Raw genomic sequence first — 19,358 nt, forward strand, 5'->3', positions numbered from 1 at the left:
CCCTCCAGGCCCGAGGCAAGGAGGGGAAGCTGTGCGGCACTGTCCCCTCTCAGAACAGTGGCGTGAGGGGCTCTGCGCCTGCTAATCTGTAATTAATCGGTGATTAACTTGCCTGCTCACCAGATTTGCTTGATGAGTGCAGAGTTGACACAATAACTGCATAAATTTGGAGGAAAACCAGTGCGTTGGCACCGTTTGTGTGGCACTGGCTTCGTGTGCTTGTGCTCTTGCATAACGTGGAAGTCAAGGTGTGCTGGGCTGGGCCTGGCAGAGCCCAGGGTGCTGTGTTGAAGTGAACCCCGAGAACCTGCATGTGAACTGTCCCTCTGGAACCTGGTAAAGAAAGAAGTGCAGCAGCTGTCATACTCTCAGGGAAGACCCTTCCAGGACTTTCACCACAAAATTACTCTCCTGAAGACAGCATGTAGGTGTGTGTTGTATCAAGTATGTGTGATAGCCCACTACTGGGGAAAAAGTGTGTTGTCCAATGTTTCCAATCCAGAAATTGGAGGCAAGCTTGTGCAGATGCTGGAAGTGTTCAGTCTGTCTTGCTGAACCTGTCCAGCGGCGGACACGCTGCTTCTCTTGTGGAATTGGCACTGCCTTGGTGACTTCCCTCTCCAGACTCAGCAGCAGAGCCAGCTCTTCAGTACTGGATGTAGGGTCTGCTGTGCTATAGAGAGGGAAGGAGATGTAATCATTCACTGCCTTGTCCCAGTTCACTGCAGCAGTTTATTTTACTGGGAGATAAGAATGGTAGGTTTAAGGAGTTCTCGCAACACAAATACTGAGATTGAGGGAGCTGAGCGTCTGTAGTGGTGCTTAATAAATGTCCTGCAAAGCTCTTAAGTACTTTGTAATATAGTATCCAGGAGCGAATTATGGAGTATAATGACACAAAGCTACACAACATCTGATTTACTCCTGTGCCAAGGCAGTAAAAAACCATCTTGGAACCAAGGAGAGCGTTAATCTTGGCAGAGAGCTGGCATGTATTGGTCTGGCAGGGCAGGACAGTCCCACTGCCCCTGGACATGCAGGGGGTGGTGGTGTACCTTCAGTGGGGAGGCTGGCGTCTTGCATGAGAGAAAGGTGAGTGAACCCCTGAGGGGACAGAGCAAAGGAAGTGAAGGGATCCAGCTTTTCCACGGCCCTATATATTTACCCTGCAACCTGTTGACATTTCCTGTGTTCAGTGGCCAGAGGTTTTTGCTGAGGCTCAGCCTGTTCCCGTCAGTCGTCACTCATCTTCTGTGATTGCACTGAAATTCCATTGTTCCACATCAGTGCAAGGTGACAGAGTTGAATCTGCTGTAGTTTGTATGTAAGCTGTTAACATATATATGGATTATGACATTTCCTGATGCTTTAGACTTTTTATCCTAACCAATTATCAGTGCAGCTGTTATGGATAACATGTCACAGATGTGCCTGCCTCCAACAAATATCTTTTTCTCTAGTGCTCTGCTGCTATGCAGCTCTTATGTGTTTGCTGCAGACCAGACTTCCAGGAAGAGGAGGTCTGTCTTAAAAATCTTCAGGCTTTACTTACCAGTGAGGAACTTTGAGTGCCCCTGGTGTGTTCCATCACCTCTACAGCAGGGAAACGCTCAGGAAAATTTCTTCCTACAGAGGCCATGCTGCTGTCGTTACCCTGGACACGTGTGTTTATTTTGCCTTGCACACAGCCAGTGTATTTAATTTTGGGAAAAACATACACATACACTTTGTCTTTCTCCCACTTGTCTGCTCTTGAGTGGAAGAGAACAAGTGTGTCAAAAAGGCCCAAAGAGACCAGACTGGGCAACCTGGCTACCTTGCCACTAAAACCAGCTGCTAAGATCTTAGATCTCACTTGCCTCTCTTTTCACTTCTTTCCCCACCCGAGCCAAGGATTCTTGGCAATTTCTGTCACAGTTGTGTAGGATGCAGCACAAACCGAGCACCTTGGGAAGCAGCTTCTGTTTGCTGCAGCAAAAATCACCAGCTCAGTTTTAGCTGAAAACAAAGTTCACTTTTCCTGCTTCTGCAGTGGCCAAGCAGTTTTTGGCCCATGACTGTAGAAGCACAGAAAGGACAGAGGATCTGGGGGTAAGGAAGGATAAACATCTCATTGAGATATAAAGGCTGCTCCAAGAAGAGAAGTTCTTCGTGGAACTGTGCTGTAAGTGGCTGTGGGGAGTCAAGGTGTTGTGAACAGGGGTCAGTCCAACCCTGAGGAACAAGTGAATAACCAGGATGCACCGATTCTGGCAGGGAAAAGAATCCCTTCCTTTGTGTCTTCGGTTCAGAGGGGGAGCCAATCATGCCATCAGCCATTCCAGAGTAATTGAGGAAACCCAGAACAATAAGCTCCTCTGTGGCCTGTTGTCTGAGTTCAGCACTGTTCTTGCAGCCTTACCAGTTTCAAACATCAGCTTTGGGTTTTGGTTGCTCTGAAATAGAATTGCTTGGAAGTAGCTGGCAGTTTGTAGCTACTGATTGCCAAAAGACAACTGAGCCCTGTCCTCCAGGTCACACTGGACTGAGGGAGAGTCCTGGGAAGGTCTACAGACAGCTTTTACCTTCTTAATCCCCCAGCAATCACCTAGGTCCAAGATGTAGTCTTGGTTTACTCCCCAGCATTCTTGCTCTGGAGTCCTGCAGCAAACTTTCTGTAGCTGGACCTGGCATCTCTCCATCCACTGGCCCCGGAAGTGGTGGCTGAACCCAGACAAACTGCTTGCAAATGCTCCTGTCATTTGTCAGGAGCCCAATGCTATTGCAGTGATCTCCAGAACACCAAACCTTTTTGATGAAATGCCCGTCAGACTAAATGCATCTCAAATAATTTTTTGCTACCCTGTAGTTGAAATACTTCTGCTAAGAGGACTGTCTGTAACTCAGACTTGGACATCTTTCATCTCATGTTTTTAATCATAAGCACTGTCAAAGGAGCTGCAGAAAAAACACGTTCCAAGCCTGTAAGCTGGTGCTATTGACATATTGCATTGCACTTGGGAGAAAACCCTTAGCCATGCACCCAAGACCCAGTACACTCACCTGTGCTGGTTAACTGCTGCGTCACAGGAATCGGGAACAGGCAACATCGATGTCATTTGGTAACTTATTGCAGAGACAGACAGTTTGAAGTTCAGTAGAAGTAAGAAAACCACTTCTGAAGAGATGCACTGATGATGAAGCTACACAAAACAAGATGATTTAACATCTCCCTTGCCCAAAGGCAGAGGTCCCCCTTGAACATTTACTTTAAACCACCTTTTAGTGATCAGACACTATATCAATTCATGCTTCTTACTAACCTCAGGGAACAGGAAAAGACATTTCTGTAACTGAGGTTTTAGAGAGCACCAGAACCCAGCACAAGAAAAGGGGCGAGGGTGACCAGGGGTGCTGGGAACTTCTGGTACGAACTCAGTTCCTCACAGAATTGCAGCTGGTCAGCATAAGAGGTGGAGCGGGTGAAGTGCTTGTCATCTCTAGAGACAAGTCAGGAGAGGGGTCTTTTTACTACGCAGAGATATTTACACCACCAAGGAAATAAGCATTGCCTGTAACTAGGAATGGCCAGTGTCACTGCCATTAAACTAAAGCAAACTGGTTTCAGGGAGGTTTGGGACTCCCTGGAAGAGGAGGTCAGTGGGTGGATCACAGTAAAGAAACCTCAACCCAAGGACAAATTGAATACACTACCGGATGTACTAAGATTCACAGCCAGGTGGGATTCCTAGTGGCAAGATGGCTGCAAAGTCAGTTATCATGCCACCTGGATAAAAATAGAGACCTTTCTAGTTTAGCAAAAGGCCTGTCAAGAGATGGGAGAAGACACCATACCCTCCTCAGTACTTCTCGCACTTGCTTGGTGGTGATTTGAGCATTTTTGGACTCTCAGAAGCCATCACCTTGCTAGCCTGGGTGAATTCTTGGGCTCAGAACAATGGGCTGGTGAGATAAGAGGCTGAGTGACTCCCACAACATGCCCCAAGACTGTGAAAAGGAGGAGAAGGGGAAGCAGGAAGGAGACTCTGCTTTAAGCAGCAGCATGGTTTCTATCCATTCAGCCTCTCCAGCAGCCAGTCTGTGGGCACAGCTGAGTGATCACTGACTGCCAGGCAGACCATTGCTGAAAGGGGCTTCTCTCCCAGCCCACTTGTTGCGTCAGATCTGCAGCTGCCTGTCCCTTTGTGTTCTTCCACTGCCATAACCTAGTAGGAGTTCAGGGTTGCTGTAGAGGAGTTAGCCAGGCGTTCCTCTCCAGAAAATGCCGTGGGCTGATGAACTGGTGGTAAGGTCCCAGCACAGCTACCAGTGTAGAAGGCCCCTTCGAAACTGGTTGCAAAGTTAAAACACGAGAGAGGAGACCTGATTCAGAGAGTGCTGGTGGGCAAAAAAAGCTCTGCAGTGTAGCAAGGTACACACCTGCACACCTAAGTTCTGAGGGACTTCAGAGGGTTTGTAACGCCTCTCCTCTGTGGCACCATACATCACCAGAGGTCCAAATCACAGCACTCCCAGAGTCTCACAGCAAATCCCCTCCCTACAGGCACTGGGCAGAGGCTCTGTGGCTGAGCTTAGGCATAGTTAGTGCAAAAAATGCTGAGTAAATCACAGAGCCGTGAATTTAAACCCCTCAGAATTTACACGTTCTTCGAATATAGAGTTGTCCTAATATTATTTCAGCTCTTCCACAGTCCACTGTAGCTGTGGATGCCAAGAAATCAGTCTTCAGTGATGACATCTCACTAGTGACTCTGCATCTTTTGGGGGAAGCCCAACCCCAGCTGACAGATACAATAGGAAAAGCATTCTGAAATGGATAAAAAAATCAGACTTTTTTAAATGGGTATAACCTAAAGGGTCAATATGCTTTTCATGACTTGTTCTTCCCCGAGGTTCAGGGAGGTTGGGAAGGGTGAGTTACCAATATTTTTGTAATTAGCCCCAACTAAAAGGGACCAAGCCTGCAGTGAAGCTCTGTACACAACCTCAGCACAACTCACCACAGCATCCCCCACAGACTGAGCACAGCCAGGCAAGGATACTCCACAGTTACAGCCTCTCTTCCAGGGCTGATCACATGGGTGACATCTTCATTGAAGAACGTTTTTTAAGGGCATTAGAGTGACCGTGGTGTCATTTACTCTGCAGACAAGACATGCCTCTACCTGCAGTGCTCCTCAGGTGAGTAGTCCAAGGGGAGCAGCTGGCTGGGGGTGACCAGGTAACGCAGGAGGAAACTGGGACACCTTCAGCCAGCAGTCCACCCTTGTCAACCACTTTCTACATCAAAGGTATCATTGCCTCCTGCACTTTCAGACAGGGCAGTTCCAGGCATGTACCCACCCAGTTCAGGTCGTTGCTACCCTTCACCAACTGTAACGCAGCTGGCATTCACCAGTGCTGCAAACGAAGTCAGTTCAGGCAGATTATGGAACAACAGTGCAAGTGTAGAAGGCAAGACTGTTTTCTTTCCTGCCCATTCTTATACATAAAAAATCCCCCTCCTGTCAGGGCTTAGTTGCAGTAAGACCACAGTATTTCAAGGCACTTACTGTGTTTTATGACGAATTTCTTACACTAAAATTGCAAAAGCGATTGAAATAGCATAAAATTAGTCTTAATCCATCCTTCTTTGGAAAGTGACTTAGCTAAGGAACAGAGAACTAGAGACAATAAAAAAAAAACCCCACTGGGCAATTAAAATCATTGTGAAAAAGAACATTCATGTCCAAGTCAGGATCTTGGCTGTCTTGCTCCAGGAACTAGCACCATCACACATGACATCAGCATAACTCTAAAGTTATCTCACTAGGTACAAATGGTCATTTCTTCAAATAAATCTAAAGAAGTAGTTAAGTTCTGTACAGGCCTGTCTGCTCAGGAGTACATCCTTATTTTGGAAGAACCATAAAGCTTAAAACCAGACAGTAGGGTTGGTTGTTTTTGTTTTCATTAAACAGTCACTGAGCAGGAAAGCGAGACTGAGTAGTTTATTTGACAATGTTGCAGACCACAGTATAATTGGATAAGTTTGGATTATGCTGATCAAAATATACAGTCTCCAACGCTGTTTTTACACCACATTCAGAATTGGCCATGCACATTCAACAACAGCACCAGCTTAGTCATCTTTAAGCTGCTTGATCTTATGCTTATGGCGCTCAATTTCTTTCTGCAGCCGCTCAATCTCTTTCTGGTGGTGATGGATCTCTTCCTCGTGGTGTTTCCGTAAGGCAGAGAGCTGCTCTCGCTCCTTCTCCCTGCAAGAGAGGACGGCCCGAGGTGCAGCCCCGCAGCCGGGCCGTACCCGGGCTGAGGGAGCGGCCCCGCAAGCCCCGGCCTCGCTCACCTGAAGTACCGCTCCTCCTCAGCCGCCTGCTTCTTCCCGAACGCGCCGCCGGCCTCGCGGATGGAGCCGCCGCCGCCGCCGCCCTTCCCGGCGCCTTTGCCCAGTTCGCCGAGCTGTAGGAGGGACGGCGGTGAGTGCGGGGCGCAGAGGGACAAAGGGACGGAGAGACACCCCCGGACACCCCCCCGCCCGCCGCGCCCCCGCGCCCACCTGGTCGGCGCCCGAGCCCGAGCTCCAGCGCTGCTGCTGCGCCAGCAGAGCCCCGCGCAGGCCGAGCCCGCCCCGCACCGCCGCCACGGCCGCCATGGCCGCGTGCCCTTGGACCGCCCGCCCCGCGCCGCCCCGCCCCGCGCCGCCCCTGCGCAGCCGCGCCCGTGCGCGGGGCCCGGCGGGAGCAGGAGGGCGGGGGGCGGGGCCGTGAGACGTCACAGGCGGGGCCCTCCCGCGCGCCCGGCGGGGGCGGTGTCTGTTGGCGTGGTCACGTGGCGCGACGGCGTGGTCACGTGGTGCGGCGGCCATGGCGGCGGCAGGGCCCGGCGCGGGCGCGGCCGAGGACGCGTTCCTGACCTTCTACAATGAGGTACCGCCCGCGCCGGGCCCCGTTGCTCCCGCCCTGCCCGACCCCGCCGCCTCCCCCCGCAGCGCCGGGGCCCGCGGGCCGCGCGGGACCGCGCTGTGCCAGGCCGGGGGGCCGCCGGCAGGCGGGCCGGGCAGAGCCGCTGTGGACGCTGGGCGGGGGGGCGGGCGAGCGGCGGGGGCGGGGGGTCCGTGCTGTCTGTGCTCGACCCGGCCCTCTGGCAGCCCCGGCGGTGCCGGGGGGGGCCCCGCGCTCGGCTCGCTCGAGGCTGTGCTGCCCGGCCCTGAGCGCGGCACCCTGTGCCCGGGTGTGGGAACCTGTCCCCGGGGCCCCTTCCCTGTGCCGGGACTTGGGGCGCAGCCTGGGTATTTTACCTGAGCTGCCCGCACACAGGCCGTGCTGGTTCGGCAGATCCGTATTTCTGTAAATAAAGCTGAACATTAAATATAAACACGTGGCTTGGTTTTGGCGTAGTACTATGAAGAGCAAAAAGTAAACTGAACTGAACTAAATAAACTGTAGTCAGAGTGAAGTTGATTTGTGTATTTGCATCGATATCACTTCATGTGTTTAAAGGGCTGTACTGCCAGCAGCGGGTTAAAAGCAATAGCGCGGTGTTTTCAAAGGCGTCACAGTGACAGGGCTGCTGGAAAAGCAAGGGAAAGGGAAGAGGCACAGCTGTAGAGCAAGCTGTAGGATAGACGGGCAAAAGTGCTCTGCAGGGTTTTTTATGGTTAAAATGTAACATTAAAAATACTGTTGTGCTATAGAAAAGGCTCAATGATATGCTTTGCTACAGCTTCAGTAAAGTAGCCACAAGCTTGGGGCGAGCAAGAAGTATTGTGAATTGTAGTAGGGGACCAGTGTAACTGGTGTAGTAGTTGCGTGGAAAAAACAGGAAGGATGTTGTGATGGTCAGCTAACGCAGGTCTCTCTTGTTCTTCAGGTAAAGCAAATTGAAAAACGAGACTCTGTTTTAACATCAAAAAACCAAATTGACAGGCTGACCCGACCCGGATCTTCCTATTTCAACTTGAACCCTTTTGAGGTTAGTTTGAACATTTTGTCCTCCCTTCTGACTTAGTCTATCAACTTCTTGATTTCCTGAGTATTTTATTGCAGTAAAAGACTGAACATAAAGAAAAAAAAATCTCTAGGTACAGATTACTGTGCAAAAGTTTTGCAGAAGCAGAAGGAGGGTATCTGTGTGCTCGCTCTCTTTCTCACTGATGGCGGTGCAAACTATGTTCTTTTGTCACATTTCCCTCATGCAACATCACTGGAAGATTTGGCAGATCAGTGCTGGGTACTTTCTGAACAGAAACGTAACAGCTGGAGGTGGCAGCTTGGCAAGTTCTGGTCAGAGCTTTCTTAATTCAGCATTTCTAGTTCTGTGTTTTATTTTGTGTGTTCATCCCACTGAACTTATGTAGCCTGAAGAACACAGTAAATAATTATTGTGGTATTCAGCTGGAGCTGGCTTTCCCTGTGTGCATTCCTTCCTGATATCATCTTCTCTGCCTTTTTAAAGCCCCAAGTGCTTTTTGTAGACCCAGTTCAGGGCTAGAAGACCCAGTTCAGGTCTTTTTGTAGACCCAGATCAGTTGGCAGATTCACTCTGACAACATTCAGTTTTGTGTAGATCTTAGATCTTTGACTTGGAGAGTAAATTAAGAAAGCCATTTGGGAGTAGACTGTAGCTTTCCTGTGGGAGAGTATTTTTTATTTACAGGCTATCATGAATCTGCTCACTTGTTGCTTAGATCTTCTGTTCAGTAATTTAATTCACAGAAGAGCTCCTAAACTTTGCCACATCCATAAAGATCAGTACACAAGTGGTCTCATTCATGGACACCAAACAGTAAAACTCTACTGTCTTCTTTTAAAATGATAAAATGAATAAATTCTTACAAATGGTAGTTTCCTGCCCAGAGTTCTCAGTTATGAATGACCTGACAGTGTTCCAAAGCCCCCATATGCTTCTGTTTCTGCCAGACTGAGCATTGCTACAGGACTGGTTGAAGGTTCAGACCAAGTTATGGATGGCAGCTGTCTACACAAGACTTGAGTGTAGAAAGGGCACTGGCATAGTCAGAGGAATCTAGCATTAGTAAAAGTGGAGTGTCACAAGGATGATGACTGCTAAAATGTTTTTGTTTTACTGGGTGAAAATTCACGTTGTGATGGAGGAAGCTTTCTGGCGTGTGTCTGTGTGCCAGTGAACCAAGTGTTACAGAATGTGTTGAGTTGGAAGGGACCCATCGGGATCACTGAGTCCAACTTCTGGCCCTGAAAAGGGCACCCCAACAATCCCACCCTGTCCCTGAGAGCATTGTCCAAACACTTCTTGAACTCAGGCTTGATGCTGTGACCACTGCCCAGGGGAGTCTGTTCCAGTGTTCAGCCACCCTCTGGGTGGAAAACCTTCTCCTGATATCCAACCTAAACTTCCCCTGACTCAGTTTCATGTTGTTTCTTTGAGTCTCATCACTGGTCACGAGAGTGAAGAGATCAGTACCTGCCCCTCGTGTGGATGTTAAAGACCCCAGTGAAGTCTGACCTCAGTCTCCTCCAGGCTGAACAAACCAAGTGGCTTCAGCCACTCCTCATAAGAGTGTTAGAACTTACTGCCAGAAACCTGATACATGGAGAGTAGCATCAAACTTCCTTTGCTCTCATGGTGTCTTTTAGGTGCTGCAGATGGATCCTGAAGCCACAGATGAAGAGATAAAGAAAAGATTCCGACAGGTATTTGGCTTTTGCACTTGAAGTCCCTGGAAGGAAACTAGAAGTTCTGTTGAGATTGTGGAGCTGGGCTTGGGCTCAAGAAAAATGGTGATAAAGCTGTTCTTGGGTAGAGGAATGGCCATTTTTGGCAGAAATGCATAGAACAATGCTTGTATCAACAAGAGGAGAGCTGCAGGAGTGTCCCTGGTCCATGCATGGTTGGCTGCTTTGCCTGTGCAGTGTGTCAGGGGGCTGTTGCAAACTGATATACCCAGGTATTGTCAGCTTATTGAACTGGACTTCAAGGAGAAGATGAAAACTCATCAGAAATCTGAAAAAAGGTATTTTTCTCTATAATATGGACTTGAATGCCGAAGTGTATTTTCTCTGATGTTTCTTTAAGAATTTCAGTGGGCATTTTTGGTGGCTTGGTTACTGGGAGCAGCAGCAGCCCTCCTCACTGACCTGTCTGCAACAAAGGAAACATTACCCCAGCTTCCCTCTGCTGACAAACCTGCAGGAAAAATTTGAGTTTAATCAGCACATGCAGCAAAGAAAGGGTATTTGTGGGGCCGTGGCCTCCACCTGAATTAATGCTGCGAGTGCTGGCTGGCAGAGGAATGTGCCTGCTAAATTGGTGATGGGATATGGGCTCCTCCTGTACATGGGAGGTGGAAGGATAAACTTTTGATCTGCGTCTGGCTTCTCGGCTCTGTGAGACAATAAACTGGGGCTGTCTCAGCTCTGGGCTGGTAAAATACTACAGGGAGATGTTTTGCAGTCAAGGTGATGAAGTGAAAAAGGTGCATGGAATTGTGTATTAAAGAAATCAAACACCTAAATGCAGTATGTGGAACAGCCAACAGAGGGGAAAAAAGACAAGTAAATCTGTTCAGGACTGAAGGCAAACCTTTTCCCTGGGAACTAGAAAGTTGCAGCTGTAGAGTAGTTATTTTGCATTCTCTGGCACTAATGCAGTTTCAGTTGCTGATCTGTACAGCAATAGCAAAAATAAGAGATTTTAAAAAAATAGCTATATGGGGAAAGTTTGAAAGAACTTTGTCTGGAAAAGGAATGTGGAGGTGGACATGTGCTTTCCAGCACAGTTAAAGTTGCCCTAAGGATGGTAGTGATCCATGTCCTGTCTCTGCCAAAGTACAGGAAGAAGTTTTCTTAACTTTTAGTAAAGTAGCCTAAGGAAAAACTTTACCACTCTGAATAGTTTGGTGTTTGGACAACCTTAGGGATACTGGAGAACTTGGGAGAATTTGGTTAAGGATGATCTTTGTGGGTTTGGTTTTTGTCAAGACCAAGGATACAAAACTTGTGTGACCAAGGGGTTCATATCAGCCCGGGCACTGCAGCTGAGGGCTGTTTATATTTTTCCACACTTCCCAAACTGCGGCTTTTCTCGGATAACCTGTTTGTTAGACGGATTGTTTGATTTATCAGTGTGTACTGGCACATACTTCTGCATGAGTTGTCCGTGTACAGAGGAATGTGACCCCTTGGGATTCTTTCTGTCTGAGACTATTTCACTCCTCTCAAAAATCTCTGAGATATTCTTCATCTTTTACAATGATCTTGATAGCAAAATCCTTTCTCTTGCAGCTGTCAATACTGGTGCATCCAGACAAAAACCAAGACGATGCAGATAGAGCCCAGAAGGCATTTGAAGGTAACACTTGCCCTTTCTCTGTGTTGCTCTGGGTTAGTAGTTAATGCTGCTTTTCTGGTGCTGGTTTAAATGTTTGTTGGGGTGGAGGGGACAAGGGTTGCTGCAGAGGTGCTTTAGCAGGGATAGAAGCAGCTGTGGGAGCAGCAGCTGTATGGGGTGGTGGCATTTCAGCAAGTGGCACTAGGTGGCAACAGTGGCATTGTCATGTCACAACGGGGACAGACACCTCTGTGGGGTTTTGGGATTGTTCAAGAAAAACTGTTTGATCTGTGCATTAGATTGTATTCAGTGACCATACGACAGAAGTAATGTGATGGTTTTAGATGGATGCTTTGCATCACAGTGAGGTGTTCTGCACCTTAAACTCACCTCATGCCCTATAACTACAGCTGGTAGGACTGATACTTTCACCTGCTGCCTCCAGAAGGTATGGGATAGTTCCTGCCATTACTATACCCTAAAACTCATTTAACTAATCATGTTATCACTTACCTAGATGTATTTAATAAAAAAAAAAACCTGCCAAACAAATGACACCCACAAATTCTAGAAGCCAGATTTTTAATGCCAACAAGTAGCAGTCTTGTGATGCCTTGTGAATGTGACTGCTGGTGCTATTAACGTTGCTCCTTTTTGTTAGCTGTAGATAAAGCGTACAAGCTGCTGCTAGATCAGGAGCAAAAGAAGAGAGCCTTGGATGTGATACAGGCAGGAAAAGAATATGTGGAACACACTGTAAGTATGGGAACATCTAGGGATGAGGGTGAGTGGTAATCGATCAAATCAATCAATCAAACCTTGTAATGGAGCTGTGCAGGTGGGCTCCAAGCTCTTCACAGCAGGAACAAATCTGCTGTGTGCAGGACTGCTGTTGAGCTCAGTACTAGATAATTCAGTGAAATTCAGTATTTGAAATAATTAGGTCAGATCATGTGATCTGACCTAAATATTTTTTTCCAAGTCTATGAATGAATGATGCAGTTCAGATGTGTGTAGATGGAAGAGAATAGGTGGTGACAGCAGGAGACTGGGAAGTTTGGAGGATATTGACCTATAAGAAAAGGATCTTGGATTAAACTGGCCAAGAAGTTAGTTGAGTGATGTGGGTGGGCTAAAACATGATAAGCTCGAGGAAGCAGATGATATGGGAGAACTCAGATACTCTTGACACAAGGGACACTTGATGTTCTGCTTGTTATTTTAGTCACTTGAATATCAAATAGCAAAATAAACTTCCTGCTGGTTTGGATGGTGTATATTTGATAAGAATATATCTGTTAAAAATACCCAGAAGGGATTGTATTGAAGGAATAGCATCCAACATAATACTTTTAATTACTACAGTTTGTGTGATAGTGATCTTGTAAGTGTTTATCTGGGCCTAGAACAGATCTGAAATAAAAAAATCAGTGCAATGAAGAACGGGCTTCTTCCTACGTGTTGGAGTAGGAATGCAGAACTACTTGGATACAATTGTGTTAGGCCTATAAGACTTCTAAGGTTCTTATTTTTGTTCCCAATCTTTAGGTGAAAGAAAAAAAGAAACAGTTGAAGAAGGATGGAAAACCTCCCACTGTAGAGGAGGATGATCCTGAAGTTGTAAGTCATACACTGTTCAGAGAAACTGGGGAGTACAAAGTGTGTTTTGAGGAATTAAGATTCAAAACCAGTGAAGAAGTATTTATTAGACTTGTTAATGTTGTAAATCCGTACAGCTACAGAAGAGCAAATTCCATTTAGCCTCTGTAGAGTACCATGTGTCGGGTGATACCCCTGTGCTTTGGAAAACAGTTTAACTGTAGTGTAAAGAGTAAATATATCAGATGATATTGACCAAAATACCCTCTTCTTTTCTTGGAGCAATTCTTCATTGCTTGTGCATCATGCAGTCTTTTTTGAATTTAATTTCTTGTTGTCTTCTGACTGCTGGAACTGTGGCATTCCTGCTGCCCACAGAGGCATGTGTAGGACCCACTGCAGCGTGACTAAAATGAGCTCTGGGAGTTTTTTGGGTGAGAGCTGTTCTGGCTGTTTCTTCCATATAGCACTGGAGGACAGACATGCTGTTCTGCAACAAATCACCTGTATTAAAAAAAGCATGGCATAATTTAGTTCTTTTTACCTGGGTTCTAGTCTGAAAAAGTGATATGAGAGGCTGTAACAATGACAGATGATTTCCAAACACTGACTTCATTAGTCTTACTTTCGTCACCTTTTTTTTGTGGAAAGTGATTTTTTTCCTGTTGATATCAACACAGTAACCCCATAACCATTCTACTTTCCACTGAGTTTCATAAGTCTCTTGCTGTTCTTTAGTAATTAAGGTTGTTTTAAATATACTGATTTCCTACTGGGAAGCCAATACTAGATTTTTACAACACATCAAGAAGATCTGCTGAAAAATTACTCTCTAAACAGTGACCATTTTGCCTTTTTTTGTCAAATGTAAAATGGCAAGACTTAAAGAGAGTTTGAAATGAACAGTTCTGTTTAGACACAACTTCATGGATACAAATTAAAACAAGACTAATATGAGGCTAATATGTAGTTGCTTCCTGATGCCAGGGCCAGAATTAAGTCAGCAGTGGTTTATACCTTTTTGTGTGCTGCTGCTATTGACCACTGTCAGAGTAGGATAAGGGTTATGTGGGCAGGCTTTCTTCTTATGTTTCTTACATTCATATGTAAAACAGACTTTAGCTATGTTAATGGGCATTATTTTAAGACTGGATTTGTGTTTTACAGTTCAAACAAGCCGTATACAAACAGACAATGAAGCTCTTTGCTGAACTGGAAATTAAGAGGAAAGAAAGAGAAGCAAAAGAAATGCATGAAAGGTATAAGCAGTGTTCTGCTTGTGCAGTTCAGGCTCTTCTTCCCCCTCATGCTTCCTCAGAGAAGATAAGGGACCATAGAGTCTTCAAATAGTCTAAGTTGGAATGAACCTCTGGAGATCATCTGGTCTGACCTCCTGCTGAAGTTAAGGCCTTAGATTAGATTAACAAGGGTCCTGTCAAGCTGACCTCCAATAATGTAGATTCCCCCACTTCTCTGTGCAGCCTGTGGGTTGTAGAGCTCTGTGCTTGAGAAAAGCACACAGGAAATTTGCCCTCCTGTGTTGAAGACATCAGTATACTTTATATGCTTGTATTCTCTTATGTGTACACATGGAGGCCAGCCACAACAGTGAAATGGTGACACAATTCTGCATGCTTTTGGCATGCAAAGGATTGATTTTTAATTTTAATGAAGTGTCAGAAATACCCTGTGGCGTGTGTGATCCTGAACTGTTTTAGATGTTTTGATCACATGTTGCCTGAATGCTCACTGTGGATGCACTTCCTAGAGAGTGGTTCTATGCTGGTCAGTGAGGTGAGAGATGGCTGCAGGCCACTGCTTTTGATTACAGATGAAAATTAGGGGGATAAAAATTTAATTCCTACCTTGCATGTTCAAGTGGCTATTAACTTCTCAAAATATGTACTCTCAACAGTTTTAGAGACTTAGCACTAGAGTTATGAAGGAGTCCAACTTGTTTTGCTGAGCAGGAGAAGCTAATTCACTGTGTGCATGCTGTCAGTGGGGCCAAACATCATCTCTGCTTGCTGCTCTTCAAATTTGAAAACAAAATTCTATTTGCTGTGCTAGTTAGGTGTGCATATCTATCTCTTCTGTAGTCTGTCAAGAATCAGAAGAGCTTTCCAAGATGTTCTGAAAGCACTACTGTTTCTTTAAAGTAGATGCTTGTGGTTTCCTGACTTCTGTGTGGTTTCCCTTCCAGGAAGCGCAGAGGGAAGAGGAAATTGAAGCACAAGAGAAAGCTAAACGAGAACGAGAATGGCAGAAGAACTTTGAGGTAATTAGCAGTTTAACTTTCAGGATGGGCCTGAGCAATTCTTGGCCATGCTGCATGGGATGGCCACAGAGAGATGAGAGACCTTTTGTATGCAAGTCTATAAGTTCTATAAGATTAATTTAAGTAAAGATCTGCACTAGCCTGGGTGGTCCATGTGTAGAGAGAAGAGCCCAAAGGCTTCGTATCACCTGTGCAGAAACGAGTCTGTTCAGTTAAGATATAGTTTTGTTCACCTATGTCAGCAGTTCATTCTTGTCTCTAGTTGTGAATTTGAATTGTTGCTTAGCCAGGTCACTGAGACCGGCAAAACTTAATCTGGCAACTGCTTGTGTGGGCTGTTGGTGGTACTTCCCAGTCTGGTTGCTAACACTTACGGAATCTGTGTCTCCTCTAAATATCAGAAACATGACTGACAGTCACTTCCCTGTACTGTGCCAGGGTTTAGGCGTGTCCAAAGTGGTTTGTGGTCATTGTGCTGCTATTCTAGGGGTCAAACCTACAGCCCACCAGGATACTCGATCTGCTCCTTCATTACACAACAGAGATGAAGACCTGAGACGTGCAGGGGTGGTGGCAGGAAGGAGTCATGAGGAGTGCAGGACCTCATGAAAGAATGAGCTAGATTTTTCATTCATGTTTTTATTTTTTTAAATTTTTTGTTTTTGTTATCTCCTCAGGAAAGGTTTCTGCTGCTCTGCAGGTAGGGCAGGGAGAGGAGAAAAGTGCACCAGAGACCTTTTCTCATTGTGTCAATATGGTGAGACTTGGGGTGGGAAGCGTGAGAGAAGGCAGCAGTATGTTTTCCTTCTCTCTTCTCCCTACCTCCAAGCTGCAGCACCAGGAGAGTGAGGAGGTGAGACAGAGAAAGGAGATGGCACGTTCTGGGCTGGCAGATTAGGAACAGCCATTGGAAAGGAGGTTTCTTTTTATCTTTACACATTAGAGGATTCAGCTGAGACTAGTCAGGACTGCCCAACCCAATCTGGTTGTTTCTGAAACAAGAAACAGCAGAGTGCTTATACTGGTGTGTCTAAGCTCACTTGTAGTTCCACTGCACTGTGTTGCTCTGGCTCTTCCCAATGTCTGTGTGTCTTTGGCTGTCAGGGGCTGCTGGATAAGGGAAAATTGCTACTGAAATGGGTATATACTGCCTGTGCTCTGCCTCTTGCACTTTTTAACTCTCCACTTCCTCTCTGTTGTTCCCAGGAAAGTCGGGATGGTCGTGTAGACAGCTGGAGAAATTTCCAGGCAAATACAAAGGGGAAGAAAGAAAAGAAAAACAGGACCTTCCTCAGACCTCCCAAAGTAAAAATGGAGCAGCGTGAATGATCCTGGCAGCACTGCCCAAATGCAGCTCCTCAGTCCCCTCTCTGCTTTTAAGGACTCATTGGCACCTAGAGTAAGATATGCTTTTTAGTAGACTGTTTGTTTCCAGTACAATTAATTATTGGTTGAAGTATTTTTTGTACTCAGTCCATTTGAAGTAGGGCCAGAGAATGACCCCGGCCAAGGCCCCGCTCCACATAGAACACTTGGCTTAGGAGAGTCCCTGCCATTCCTGCTGTCCCCCGTGTCTGCTGCCCTGTAACTCGGTGTTTTGTACTTCACAGAGACTGTGCTGTTTCACCACTTCTGTTTCTAGTTTGAGAGCTGAACAAGATATTGGAAATGCATCCAAACCTTTCCAGACATAATCTTTCTCAGCAAGTTCAGCTTGGGAAAGGTCTGGACTGGCTCTGGGATTGTGCTTCCAGCACAGTCAGTGCAGCTAGCCAGCAGTTAGGTCCTGCAGCTCCTCACTGCACTGAGTGGTGCTTGGAAGGAACCTGCCCCCAAGATCTGATTTCCAAACTAAAATCCCAGCTCTCAGACTTAGACTTCTGTTAATCTCAGTGACCTGCTGGTCACTTCCTATAAAGGAAAATAACTTCTCTTGATTAATAGTTAAGCTGCAATGGTCTGTATGTAAAATAAATTTTTACCCAAATTACTGGTTTTTTTTCTTGGAATTATTAAAAATTGCAATAACAAGGGTGTGATTGGAGTGCTACCACTGAGATGGTGCTGCTCTTCAGCATGCACACGTTACCCAGTAAGGGTCTACTGCCATCCTGAAGTCTGTTCTGGCTTGTATTTTGAAGTGACAGTCCTCAGAGACATACCCAGGAGGCTGGGAGAGGATGACTCTTCCCGGGATGCTGCCTGGGTGGAGGCAGGCGTGCCAGGGTCTGTGCTGAGGACTGAGCTTGTGGCTGGGCCCTGGGGGAGTGTGGATGGGTTGGGAGGCCTTGGGCACCTGTCAGGAGCATAACTCCTTGGAGCTGTGGGGTGAGCTCGAACTCATGACTTTGGATTTCTAAATTCCTGCTTTCTGTGTATTGTATGTTTTTTAAGAGATTCTGAGCTATTTAATGGAATGTGCTACAGACTTGCGTGTGCTGGGCAGGTTCCTCTGGAGACCATTCTGCAAGCTCTTCCCATCTGTCCTCGTGGCCATCCCCATACCTGGGTCCCGTGAGGAGCTGCTTCCATGAAAGTGCTGCTCTCCTTCCTCCTCACTGCTGTTACCAGCTCCTTCCACTTGTCTTCAAGTGAGTGTGATCCGTTGTGCTGCTCCTGAGCAGCGGCTCAGTCCAGCAGGATTGCTTCTGCTGGCCCTGGAGAGGTGCCTCCAGCTGCTTGTGTGCCAGCTCTCAGTTCTGATGAACTGCCTCCTATTCCTGCTGGAGAGGAGTGACATGATCAAGTTGTTGTGTTACACAACAGATGTCTGCAGGAAGAGCAGTTCCCAGGGAAGGTGGTGCATCCTGATGGGACCAGGACTTGGCTGAACTTGCTGAAGGGGACTGGTGCTCTCCTCTCACCTTCCTTTCTCTTCCTCTCATGCACTGGTCTGTGTGACCAGATGTAAAATGAAATATCCTGTAAAATGAAGGTATTTTGGTACTTTATACATTAAATAGCTCTTAACACATCAGAACACAGTTCCTATTTCCTGTATAAACACAGGAATGTAGTTTCTTTACCTTACTTGTCCTATGAGTGTAACCTGCTAAATAGATCCCTTGAGCTGAACCTCGAGGGGCAAAACATTGTTAAAGGGTAGCATGTTGGTGATGTTCGGGTGGCACATGAGCCAAACACTAATAATTAGCAGCAGACTAAGATGGGCTGGCAGGTCTGGGTGACACTGAACTGTGCAGCATCTCTGTTCAGGCACTGAAATTACTTTTTATTTGTGGAACCTGATCCTCCAGTAACTGAGAATGCATTGGTAGCACACAACTTCCTTGTTGAGGCAGCAATTGGCCATGTTTGTTCTGGGGAAAATATCAGTTAGCTTGTGGTGCTGCCTCTCAGATGCAATCTCCTCTGCTCCTTGGCTGTAAGACATGAGCAGTGCTGGGCAGCAGCTCACACCATCAGAGTGGTTCCAAGTGCAGTTTCTCAGTGCCCAGAGGACATGCTGCCCCTCCAACCTGTCTGCCTTTTCTTCCATGTCAAAGTATTTCTGTTTTAAAGATCTGTCCCCATCACTTTTGTCCCAGGGTCCTTCCCTTTGACCCTGAAACACTAGTCTCTTTCTTTGCTGATGGTGTGATGTCTTTGCTGCCTTTTCAGATCTTTTCTTTACATTTTTTTCACGTAGCTCAGGGTGGGCCCCGTGAGAACTTGAAACATTTGTAAGACCCATATTAAGCTCTGATTCTGCTTCTCAGAGCTGTGTGTGTTGATGAGAATGTGCCTAGGGCAGTGGCTCACCACTGGCTCTCGAGGGGTGCAGCTGGGACCAGAGTCACAGTGTCCAGGTCCATGGGCTTCTGCAGTGGAGTCACTGTTTTCCAGTGGATCTGACTGGTTTGGGAGAGCTTGCAACAACACAGTGTCATTCTCAATTTAGCTGTTCCTGTTTCCTTTGCTTCCTGCCCTGCCTATGATATGCTTCTGTGTCTACATATGCAGTTTTTCCTGTCTTATCTACCCAGCCAAGTCCTGAGAAGCTTCCCATCTGCCAGGGGGGACTTGGGCTGCACTGAAGTACCTGGCCCTTCTCGGAGTATTTCTCTGCTCCACTGGGAGGTTAATTCTGATCCTTGTATACTTTGTAGAAATAAACTGGTCTGAATTGCCTGGGTGAATACAAGTGCACAATGTGGATCCCCACAGATGC

At 46.7% G+C, this 19,358-nt stretch overlaps 2 protein-coding genes across 3 annotated transcripts; one reads left to right on the forward strand and one right to left on the reverse strand.

The window, feature by feature from the left end:
* Window positions 1-5,974: 5,974 nt before the first annotated feature.
* On the reverse strand, window positions 5,975-6,658 carry ATP5IF1 (ATP synthase inhibitory factor subunit 1). The gene is made up of 3 exons (XM_032710262.1): window positions 6,560-6,658; window positions 6,350-6,462; window positions 5,975-6,260 (listed from the first exon to the last, which is right to left on the reverse strand). Exons 1-3 carry the CDS (start codon window positions 6,653-6,655, stop codon window positions 6,122-6,124), a joined length of 348 nt encoding a protein of 115 aa, XP_032566153.1. The 5' UTR covers window positions 6,656-6,658; the 3' UTR covers window positions 5,975-6,121.
* Window positions 6,659-6,829: 171 nt separating this feature from the next.
* DNAJC8 (DnaJ heat shock protein family (Hsp40) member C8) lies at window positions 6,830-17,177 on the forward strand. 2 transcript variants are annotated; one of them, XM_032710158.1, is made up of 9 exons: window positions 6,830-6,929; window positions 7,873-7,974; window positions 9,618-9,674; window positions 11,265-11,331; window positions 11,972-12,066; window positions 12,859-12,930; window positions 14,077-14,168; window positions 15,113-15,187; window positions 16,394-17,177. In XM_032710158.1, the coding sequence occupies exons 1-9, from the start codon at window positions 6,867-6,869 to the stop codon at window positions 16,413-16,415; spliced, it is 645 nt and encodes a 214-aa protein (XP_032566049.1). In that variant the 5' UTR covers window positions 6,830-6,866; the 3' UTR covers window positions 16,416-17,177. The 2 variants fall into 2 exon arrangements, with proteins under 2 accessions (XP_032566049.1, XP_032566050.1); XM_032710159.1 differs by having other exon boundaries at window positions 6,847-6,929; window positions 14,077-14,179; window positions 15,117-15,187.
* Window positions 17,178-19,358: the final 2,181 nt, after the last annotated feature.

The sequence above is a fragment of the Chiroxiphia lanceolata genome, chromosome 24 (assembly GCF_009829145.1).
Source record: "Chiroxiphia lanceolata isolate bChiLan1 chromosome 24, bChiLan1.pri, whole genome shotgun sequence".
Classification (NCBI taxonomy): domain Eukaryota; kingdom Metazoa; phylum Chordata; class Aves; order Passeriformes; family Pipridae; genus Chiroxiphia; species Chiroxiphia lanceolata.